This window comes from Bemisia tabaci, chromosome 8 (assembly GCF_918797505.1).
Source record: "Bemisia tabaci chromosome 8, PGI_BMITA_v3".
NCBI classification, from domain to species: domain Eukaryota; kingdom Metazoa; phylum Arthropoda; class Insecta; order Hemiptera; family Aleyrodidae; genus Bemisia; species Bemisia tabaci.
In genome coordinates this window covers 44,763,890-44,775,698 of record NC_092800.1, presented here as the reverse complement: position 1 = coordinate 44,775,698, position 11,809 = coordinate 44,763,890, and the positions used below count along the sequence as shown (strand labels likewise).

Genomic DNA, 11,809 nt, shown 5'->3' with positions numbered 1-11,809 from the left:
ATGATAATACTCATAATGAACGATAAATTAGCGGAAATACAACTGCACGTTAGAGGACTACATAGATCACTGCAGAGGAGTGTTAAAATTATCAGAGACAGCATCAAATCAACTAATGCACCAGCGAGATACCATGCTATTTAAGAAAATCTGTAAATACTGTCTTATTTGACATCACTTAAGATCATCTTATTATCTGAGGATTCCATTAGTAAGTGGTTGAACTCCACAAAATCTGTCACGTTTTGCTAATTTTATCTAACTATGGACTTAAGCTTGAGCACTTGATTTACCTCTCAATTCTCAATGCTCAATACTGTTCAGTTTAACCGTTTGGTGTGTTGCTTTGCTATCGAATCGAATGCCCAACTTTCTTACAGGCATTGATGAGCAGCAACGTGTTTTAAACTAGTAAATAAATGACAAAAAAACACAAAATTTAATAAAACCCAGAACCTTCGGGAGGTAGAATCTTCTCTTCAACACTAATGCAAAAAAAGTAAAAACGTTGACAGAACGGACCTCTACAAGACATGTGTTTGTGATAAGTTCTTATCGAGTGCTCTTAACGAATTATCTTGCAGCTCTAGTGAAAATCTTATTTTCTCGGTGGTGCTATGACGTGTTTGATACGCACTGTATCCTTCTCAAGAATTAGTGATCACTCTTCTTTTCTTTCTTTCACCGTCTCAAGTTGTTCCCACAACACATCGCGTAATATTGTTCGGACGAAAATTTAAAATGGTATCAGGCAAAGCCGAGCCTTGCTCTAAATCTTGGAAAAGGGGTGGCTTTACGCTAGTTGTGCTGCTGATATGTATCACATCTACCTGTGTTGGATTCTTCATACATCAAAACATCCCGACAGCGGAGCCTACCTTGCGATTTGTCAGTATTGTAAGTATATCCATTTCAATGTACTGAACAAGCTCAGAGGTGCAGCATCTACTTTCCTACTATGGACCACTAGACAAGGTACGAATTTCAGCATTCTGATACATGTCTCTAAACTAAAATTTTACGTAAAATACGACGCGCATAACGAAAATTACCAAAATTAACTCCTTCCAGAGATATTTAATGATTCTTGATGCGTGAATTCAAACCACCCGCTCATGAAAACTCAATGTTCCGCGTGATTCACATCGCGCGCTAAACGTTATCATGACAGTCTCTGCGATATAAAAATCTGGCAACCTCAATCTTGACGCTTTGGCTCAGCTGTAGCAAATTGCTTATAGTTTGAACAATACATGATGGAAAATGAACATTACTCGATTGAGAATCTTGTTGAAACCGTTGTAGTGCGCGATTTGACTCACAAAGAGCTTTTGAGTTTCTTGGCAGCGGGCAGTTCAAATTCCTCGTAACCAATGTGAAATGAAAACGTTAATATCTTCGTTTGGAGTTTGTTTCATTAGTTTTCGTTGCGCGAATCGTGCTCTACGTGAAATTCTGACCAGGAAACATGTATCAGAATGCTTAAATTCGTACCTTGTCTAGTGGTGCATTATATTAAGGACTGTCTATAGGACCAATCTCGTTGCTCCTCTGACGTTAGGGCGTATACCTCGATTTCCACATAAGGCCCAAAAAACATGGATTATAATTTGTAAAACAGGGTCCACGAAAAATTTGAGATTCGCCCTCAGGTCAAAGGGGTGACGATTCATGCAGGCACGAAAGACATGCAGAGTTGAAGAGTCAGGTGTGTACCGAAAAAAGGTGAAGTTGATTTAACATTCTGGATGTAAAAAAAAGGTTTGCGAAAACTTAAAAAATGCTGAATCACCCGCCACAGCAGTTAGCTTTACATCTTGGCATTGCTAAAGTACATGCTATAGTGGGTAATTAAGAATTTTATAGGTTCTCGCACATTTTTTTTTACATCCAGAATGTTGAATCAACTTCACTTTTTTTTCGGTGGAAAAATGGAAACAAACCTAGGGAGAGATGCAAGGATGCATTAGTTGTATGAAATAGAGAAAATTCGAAGAACCATATGAAAATTCTTACCAGATCTTGAGCTATCGCTGTAACTTGCACAACACTTTTTTCATATTTTAATGCATCAGTGACTTCCAATATCAATTATGGCAATCAATTCCTTCATTGTATATTAAGCCGTACTGTTGCTATCCATTTTAAAAAAATACGGTTTAGCACCGAATGGATAAAGTATGGATAAGTATGAGTTAGGAGTAAGTATGTCTTTATTACACTTGTTATATTTGCTAAAATTAGGAAGAAGGTTCAAACAAACTATGAAAAACGGTCAAAGAGCACCTACACAATTTCATACTTCAAGGGTCAATTATTGGCACTAACAACCCACTTGTGTAGCTGAGATATTTTATTTAGGTATTTATTTTTGAGGGGAAGGGAGAGGTGGAGAATTAGAGCCGATTCTGCTTTTAAAAATATTATGAGAGCCAACGAGAGTGAAATGAAGAGCTTTGAAAGCTATGAAAGAATCAGAGAGCGAGTTTCTCTCACAATGAAATCGTTATAGTTGAAAAAGAAAAGTTGAAATCATAAAATGGACATTTTGTCTTGAAATATTTCTGCGTGCAATTTTATTAAATTTATGATCCAACTATTTACGGTGTGCTTTCATTTTATTGATTTTATGAGGAGGATAAGTAAGTTTTATGAGTAATAAATATATTTCTCACGAATATTATAGATTTACCGCCATGGAGACACAGCACCTCAGGAATCCTACCCCCTTGATCCTTACAAAGGCGAATCATTTTGGCCGGAGGGCCTGGGCGTCCTTTTAAAGGTAGGTAGAGGTATAAAAAAGGACTGAAGAGTCCATCTACACCGTTTTTTTCAATGCTTCTGTTTCTGCTGTGAAAACTCTACTTTTATTAATACGTATATATTTCACGACTTGAAAATAATAATTTGTATGCTGAGCGACTCTAATAAAATTAACTAACTAACTTAATCCGTCTTCAATAGTCACTGCAGTTGAATGTCATTGTACATCATGAAATGCTACGTGGATAAAATCCTGCATTTTCCATACAGAAGTCAAAAATAAATTTTATAGCAACTAACATTCTCAGAGTCGAGTTTCTAAATTACACAAAAAAGAAATAACCACTGATGTCTTGGAATTGTCTCAATCCCTTCCAGAAGTTTGATGGGTATGCAAGGTTTCGTAACGGACAAATTAATCCAATGCATGAACAATGTTTGAACACTGACGAGCCAAGTATACATACTCATGTTCCAAAGAACTATTGCGGGTGGAGTCACCAGTGCACATGCACAAGGTAGAAATCATATGACTATAGCCATGGTGACGTCATGCACTGCATTCTCACCATTAAGGGAATGCACTGCGTATGCAGTATATGACGTCATCATTGACTATGATCATATTATCACTGCCTTGTGCTTATACTCATGTTAGCCTTGATTTGGTAAAATTTCACATTGCCTCTTAGGCCTTTGTGAGAGGCCATTCTCATATTTCTGTTCCAGATAAGTACGTACATGAGATTTGAGCTATAAAACAACGTAGGTCTCAAAACTGAAAACAAATTAAAATCGTGATGAACAATGATGAAACTGCTTCCTAAAATGCTTTGTAAGGAGAGGAGTCTGTGGAGGAGATGTGGTAATGTAGCATCGCGTCCATGATATTGGACTCCATGCTCAGCTATATATTTTCGGTTGCTCATCACGTCCAAGATCTTGGACTCCATGCTCACTTTAACTAGGGATGATTTTTTTGAAAAACCGAAGTGAGCATAGCGTCCAAAATTGTGGGATGAAGGTATTCTTTGACAACAAACGAGCATGTGATCCACAAATTTATTAAGACAATTTTGGTGAAATGAAGACGAAAAAAAGTGTTTTTTCTTAAACAATTTTGCATTGGTTCGGTTAGGTTATGTTGGGTTAGGTTAGGTTAGGTTAGGTTATGTTAGTTCAAGTTAGAGTAGATAAGAGAAGTGTACGATTTTCTATCATGATAAACTTTAAAACTGAGAGACGTCTACTTGCTATTGGACTCCATGCTCAAGCAAGGAAGTGAGAAGTTTAGCGATGAGCATGGGGTCCAAGATCTTGGACGAGATGCGTAGGCAAATATATCAAGGGTGAGCATGGAGTCCACTATCATGGACGTGATGCTACATAATCGGAGATGTCGAGGATTGAAACTACGTGCAGTTCACTTTTTCGTTTGTTTTAGAAAGGAAAAGTTGGGATGTACAAGCTGGGAGGTTTTTTGCGACGACGTTACGATGGGTTTCTCTCTGCCAAATATTCACCGACGGAAACATACGCTCTCTCAAGCGATTTTGATCGGTGTCTCATGAGTGCAAGTCTTGTTCTAGCGGGACTTTATCCTCCAGTCGGAGTGCAACTTTGGAATACAGCTTTGAAGTGGCAGCCGATCCCTGTTCACACGGCCCCTTTGTCATGTGATGACGTGAGTAAGTTATATGGACCGCGTTTAACAGAAAGGAACCAAGCCACATCAGCTATTGCCAAATTTAATTGGGCAATTTAATTTTTTACGAGAGAATGTTTGTGTGGATTCCTTTGAAATTTTTAAGGAATTTCCTTTGTACTGTAGAGAAAATCCACTGAAATTTGCACGAAAATCCGTACATCCGTTTTCATGTAAAAAATTAAATTGCTCGATTAAATTTGGCAATGGCCGATGTGGCTTGGTTCCTTTCTGTTTAACGCGATCCATATTTTCGATGAGTTCAGGTCAACCATTGGTTCCTTTTATCTGATTGTAACTGTTTGGGGGATTCAAATCTGTCTTATTCATGTTATATTTGAATATCGACGGTGTAAGTCGGCAATCACATAACTCGTTTGCGGTGTCTGAAGATCTCCACCTCTTTGTTATTTTTTTAAAGGAGAACAAATTGACATCATTCCTTGAAGTTTTTGCAGAATTTTCTTCGCGTAGAGAAGAAAAATCGCTGCAGTTTTAAAGAATAGCCGTTGAGTAGCTTTCCGTTTAGAAGATAAAGTATGACAGGAAGTCTGCGACGTCGCAAATCGAGTTATGTGATTGCCGACTTACACCGTCGATATGCTTAGCATTTAAATATGAGAAGCAGCAAATATAAAAATAAACATAAAATTAAAACTAATAAAAAAAAATTGAAGATCCGACCATTATGCTGCGAATTTGTTATTATTTAGGGATGAAATAAATAATAAAAAGTTCGCAACATAATGGTCAGAGATGTAATTACTTTATTTACTTTTAATTTAATTTATATTCATTTCAGGAGAAAACATACCAAAACTAGACCAAAAGAGGAACAGAAAAGGAAGGAAAAGTCCGTGAAAAAAATTATCTGACTTGTTTAGATATCTCAGATACTGATTTTCTGTTGCGTGTTTTCCTACTTCTTTTGAACGATCAGAGCACCATGCGAGCCATCTTCAAGACTTTTTTGAAGTATTTAACTTTTGCTGATAACGTAATAGCAGATTACCGGAGTGTTTATCTTCAATCACAGAAGAAAACGATGACATGCAAAGAAAAGAAGCACATATAATTTCAAGGAATATTGTTGGTTAGATCATACTTATGATCACCTTCCGGTTGAAGTATCACAAGCGCCAAGCGACGTTTCCAAATTTCCGCCGCCACTTCATTTTTTCACAGAGAAATTGTTCAACGAAGCTGCCGATAAGTTCGCTGAATTTTCTTTGTGCTGCCGGCAAAATTCAGTGAACTCTTCAAATAGATTCAACCAACAATTTCTTTGTAAAAACATAAAATGGCGCCGGAAATTTTGGAGCGCCGCATGGAGCTTGTGATACTTTGGACGGAAAGTAACGATATATGGACTGCATTTTGCAATTTGGAACAATGAATTCTGGCTCATCTGAAAAAAAAAAAAAACAGTTACGTACATAGGGAAACTAATGGCACATACTTTGTTTTTAAACCAGGCCAGAATTTATGGGTCTAAATTGCAAAACGCAGTCCATATATTAATCCGCTACCTTAGTACACTGGAGGGCTCTGCGACTCCCAATAGCCATTGGCATCGACCCTCCCACAGATCATCAGGCAAATGACACCTTCTGATCTCCTCCTCCTCTCCCTGCCACCAACATTCTACTGGACGTCCACGTCGCCTTCTTTCGATCTCGTGAAGAGAGCACGTTCGGAATGAACGAGTGGGTGAAATGGACGTATTTCTATCAAACGGAACTACGTGTATTCAGACATGAGCCCTGAGACCCATAAGAATGTGTGCATAACGGGGCTCACGTCATAATGCACATAGTTCCGTTTGATAGAAATACGTCCAAATAGTGGGAGTTGAGAACAATAAAGTGCACGATATCAAAACCAGGCAGCTAGTTTGGTATGGACATATGCGGAGAGTAGCAGATGATCGGTTGCCCTAACAGATGTATGATTGGGATCCTACAAGTCTGTTATAGGGAGTTATATTTCTAAAAATAGAGTATGAGCAGAGACATACAACGTCACACTCAAGCATATGTATTTTTTAATTTAGCCGTCGGAGCTATCATTTTTAGAGCACGTAGGATAACACTGCTACTAGGCCATCCGTTCAAATTAGGAGAAAAATTCAACATTTTACTGAAGAAGTGCTGTGATAATCATTCTGAACTTACTCTGTGACGTGTTCAAGGGGCATAGCAGAACCGACAACCGTGTTTCTCAGAATGATTAATATATTTTTAAAACTACAAAAAAACATGCATATTTTTTTTGATCCTGCGGAATCTAACTCATCAGCTCCACGTTGACAGCAGTTTCAAATGGATTAGCATCTGCATATTTACATTTTTTCATGATTTTACTTTACAGATTCTTGCTGTCCGTAAACCTTGCCCGCTACTGTCAAAAGTGGAAACAGAATGGAAAGCAATCGCTAAACAGAAACTAGATGAAAATCATGAGTTTGTCTCAAACATTTCAAAGAACACGGGCCAGGAAATAGAATCCATCTACGACATTTACCATATCTATGATAATCTGTTAGTTGCGGTACGTATATCTGTATCCTCTACTGTAAATAATCAGCAAAGAAGATCACTGAGAAAGATTTATGATTGAAATTACCGATATTATAGGTAGTTTTCAAATTGAACTCTATATTAATAGTAACCATGGGCAAAAGTGGGTTTTTTTTATCATTAGATGGTAATTAATTACGTGGTTAGTGTGACTTGCTAAGGTACATAAAACATTGAACAAAATACTCATTAAACATTTAGTTTTAAAAATTGCACTGAATCAGGCACTGAAATTTTGAGTCCATAACTGCAATATTTAAAGTTTGACCCATTGAATTTTTTTTCCATTCAGCAATCAGAATCCGCTAAGTAAGTGGTTGGTAATTAGAATCTTGATTCTGTCATCATTCAATCTATGCGAGATATGAACGGAATGAAGAGATAGAGAGAGAGTTCCCTCTCCTCAGAGTTCATCTAATTTTGCTCTGTTTATTCAAAGAATGGCAGCAAGATGCTCAGTTGGTCTTTTAAACTGATTTATAATGTATTTTTTCAGTTTAGAAACCATCGAAGTCTAATAATTGGCTACTCTTTGCACGCTATTTCTGTGCGCAGACAATCCATCTGTGATTTTAAAGCGCGATCTAACTCTTAACCCGATTATGCAAGACTCTCAATGTCCCTATACTTTATTCGTCTCAGATGAGAATCGTCCGTTCCCGAATGCATTCTTTTCATGACACTCCTCTTTAACATTTTTTTCTTTCAGCAAGAGCAAGGACTCTCTTTGCCAAAGTGGGCACAGGGTGACTCCTGGGATAAACTGCAATCACTCGCAAAAATTGACAACTTACGACTTTTTGCACCACCCGAGATGATTAAACTAAAATCTGGTATTAATCGATCAATTTTTTTTATGAAATTGCAACATAATTTTTCTCTCAATGACACTAATGAGTATTTGAAATGCTACCTATTTATTATCAGAATTTGCTATCGGCGCGCCCTTTTCGAAGTGTACTCATAACAATTTTTTTTTACGATTATAAGGCGATATTTAAGGAATATATTTAAGACCAGAAAAATAGATACTTTGAAAACTCTGATGAATGGTAAATTGAGCCAGAAAGGGGCAAATTTTAAATTGACTTTTATTCTTCTCTGTAACCTTCTAATTTCAAAATGTCACTTTCGTCCGGCACCTTTGCTGCTATGTTGTTTCGGAACAAAATAATTTATATTATTAAAGTCACTACAACCTTTTTCCATTGGGACACGTCTCGAATCGTGACGGCGTGTGTATGGGAACGCCCCCCCCCCCCCAAGTTTTCTCGGATTATCAAAACTAATCAGAGAGATATTAGCAGCTGGTATTAGTCGCTGGAACGCATTTGCGCTGCGCCTCGTAAATATTTTTGAAGGTTTGACGGGGAGAAATAAAACCCATCCCTTCTCTGAAGATCAATCTGAAGATGATGAGGAGATTTCCTCACCTTTAAACTCGAAAACTAAAATATTTTCCATGCCAACAACGGAAAATAGCGTCACTACGAGTATCTCTAATTTTGAAAATCGCCCTTCTCGGCGGAGGGGGGGGGAGGAGCTTGACCTTCCTTTCGTTTTTAAAATTGCGCCCCCTGAAGTTTTAGCTCACGCTCACGGGTTTGATTGCAATAAATTAGATCTGAACAATTAAGTTCGTTTTTCAGGGTTGCCATTCCAAATAAATTGATAACTATAAGTCATACTTAGTACGTTTGTGTGGCATAGGTCTGAATCAGTCCATGGTTTGGTTTTGTTAGTTTAATTAAGCGATAGCTTATTATACAGAATTAGTCTTTTACGTTTAATGCTTAGAAACAAAATAAACAAAAATGTTTCCAAAGTTTCACTACTTTGCAATCTTTACCTAGGTACGTCTTCTTGCAAAATTGCAGGGAATTTTTTAAGGATCTCTTAATTTTTTTGTGAAATTATTGCTTCGTACATTTTTACTCAAATCATTCTATATCCGTAGTTCTAATGTGCTCCCGAAATCTAACTCGGTAAATCATTTAATCTCTTAATTAATTTACTCTCTTTTTCCTCAACAGGTGTCCTCATAAATGAAATATTATCAAATATGCTGCGGAAAGCTGATAAGCAGAGAAACTCTCAGTCCCGATTGAGTTTGTATTCAGCACGCGATCTCGCCTTGGTGTACCTATGGCGAGGCCTGAAAATCAAGCCTGAAATTACTGAAAGACCCTCCTACGGAGCAGCGCTAATAATTGAACTCCATGAAATTAGTGACAAATATCGAGTGAAGGTAAATTTCAATGAACCGCTCCGGTAAAAAACCAACCTAATGATTAACCTAACAAACCTAAAAATTTGCAAGCGGCTTACATGTTGTTTCCAGAAATTGTTCCAGAAGAATGTTTCCAGAACAGTACGTACGCATCGGCATAATAAAGATTAGATGGGTGATAGCCTTCAAAGGCAAGCTTACGGATTGCAGCGCCTTCATTTCTTCATGATGGTTATAGGACATTTCGTCAACGATTTTTTATCCGTGCACCTGTTTTTTCCAGTAATTTACATCCACGCGTTTTTTTCGGCAAGGGAGTTTTGGTCCACGTGCCAGTTGAGACCCAAAGTTAATTGGCCCACATGTAAATACAAACGACAATTGCTCACGGCGTTTTTGGATGAAAATATATAATGTCTTGGAAGAATGAGGGTTTGCTTGTTTTTTTGTTTTGTCTGTTTGGTCTAACGGAGAATAATATAGTTGAGAGTTTTGGTAAAAATGGGGGAGCATCAATTCCATGATACAAAATTCACTAAAACTCTCTACACCTCTTTGTGTAAAAGGACTTAATTATCTTTCAAGAAATTCCCACCTTGTTATACTTGAACTGGATAAACCTCTGTATTTGCCTCAGCTAAAGACTCTCCGATTTTTCCTGTGTACGATAAGTATCTTAATTTATTCTGCGAGGAAAGATCTGTACTTTTAAAGGATGCTTGTCATTCTTAATGCGTTCAATTTCGTATAATACTGTGCAACACCTCTGTTGTGATATAGTTGCTTCAGGCGCCGCCGCACGGTGGGCAGGCAGCCAGCGCGAAATACGCATTTGGCGCCTACAAACCTAAGTGGATACTTCAAGCATTGTGCAATGCGTGAAGTATCCACTTAGGTTTGTAGGCGCCAGTGAGCCTCTCGCGCTGGCAGCACGCCGCTCCGCTCTGTTCGGCTTAGTATTCATACTAGCATAGTCAGCGTTTTTTAACTCATGATTTTGAAATTTTAGCACACTCTGCATTGATTATTCTCATTTAAATTGATGGGGAAAAATATGTATCAATTTATCAAAGGAGAATAATAATATAATGTGTGCTTTTTATATATTGGTGGTTCCGTGTCAAATTTAATGATTTCCAAAGCACTTTAATTTTTTCTTTTACATTTTGTGTTTTTATTGTGCTGCAGCGAGGTGTACGCGCAACGAAACGCTCAAAATTTGACGTATTTGACTCTAAAAGATCGATGTACAAATGGGTTAAAACTAAAGATTGAGTGTTTCTTGGTCATTCTTGGTGTTCTTGGTTCATTTCTTGGTTTCTTGACTTTTATTCATTTTTGCAGTTTCTGTCGGCACAACTGCGGCTCATTGAGATTAATGTCGCTTGGAAAAGGTTTTACAAATATTTGTCACGTTTTAAAAATATAAATGTTTTCAAAATGAGGTAATAATTTCTTGAAGAAAAAAGAAAACAAAGTACCCATACATATAAAAGGTATATTGTACATTCAATATTTTAAGGATAGAAATAAAACCAAATATTCACCAATGACAATTTAAAAAGATGATTCAAAAGGAGAAAGTAATAACATTACATTTAGAAAATTAGCAACCATAACAACACCTCCCTCTCTCTCTCAATTTCTCAGTTCCATATTGTGAATATAATTTTACATACCGACTAAAATATAACGCTTGGACCAAGTCACTGTTGCTTATTTTACATGTGGGCGTAAACTGCTGGACAAAAAAGGTGCGCGGACAAAAAATATTTGACAAAATGTCCTGAAACCCTTCATGATACTACACGCATTGTTGCAGAGTTAGTTTAGTTGCCTTTCCCATCCAAACCCAACCAAGGTCTTGAATTCCATTACATGCTCTTCAGAGTATGCCTTTTGTCACGACCATGTTTTACGAATCAAAAATTATGTGTTCACAATAACGACAAAATAATCAGTACTTTACACTTGTTCCCTTATTTTTGAACTGTGTACTTTCCTATTAATTCACTCGTACCTTGCAAATTTCCGGCGATTATCAATTGCCTGCAACAAATATAATCAGAAATCAGAGCTTTTTTTTAATACCTCACAGTAATGCATATTATGATGCCGAGGATTAAATCTTTCTACAACGAGGAAATATTGCTTTGTTGTTCCAGATCATGTACAAAAATAGTTATTCCGATGAGAATTTAACAGTGCTGAAAATTGAAGGTTGCGGAGACGGCCAGAACGGAGAGAATGATGAAATGTGCGACATCACAACGTTTACATCTGCTTCAATTGGTGCAGTCATCGAGGATTTTGACAAATCATGCGAAATCGTGTAAAGAAATCCTAGCGGTCCGCATCTGACATCGATCATTATTAGTCAAATAATAATTCAGTTGCATGTGTATTCAAATGTTTGTTTAAAAAAGAAACGAAAATAAGAAAATAAAAAAACTCGGAAGCAATACTTGAATATGATGAATGACTCTTCAAATGTTGATTAATCAGCGTATATGAGAAGCATTGTGAGCC

The 11,809-nt window shown here is 37.2% G+C and overlaps 1 protein-coding gene across 1 annotated transcript; it reads left to right on the top strand.

The window, feature by feature from the left end:
- Positions 1-271: 271 nt before the first annotated feature.
- On the top strand, positions 272-11,742 carry LOC109040647 (lysosomal acid phosphatase). The gene is made up of 7 exons (XM_019056636.2): positions 272-897; positions 2,687-2,785; positions 4,211-4,450; positions 6,842-7,021; positions 7,760-7,883; positions 9,084-9,298; positions 11,446-11,742. The coding sequence occupies exons 1-7, from the start codon at positions 742-744 to the stop codon at positions 11,614-11,616; spliced, it is 1,185 nt and encodes a 394-aa protein (XP_018912181.2). The 5' UTR covers positions 272-741; the 3' UTR covers positions 11,617-11,742.
- The last annotated feature ends 67 nt before the right edge of the window (positions 11,743-11,809 follow it).

Coding starts and splice junctions, on each gene's coding strand:
- LOC109040647 (XM_019056636.2), top strand. CDS start 742: ATGGTATCAGGCAAAGCCGAGCCTTGCTCTAAATCTTGGAAAAGGGGT. Junction 7,022..7,759: donor ATGATAATCTGTTAGTTGCG/GTACGTATATCT, acceptor TTTTTCTTTCAG/CAAGAGCAAGGACTCTCTTT. Junction 7,884..9,083: donor GATGATTAAACTAAAATCTG/GTATTAATCGAT, acceptor TTTCCTCAACAG/GTGTCCTCATAAATGAAATA.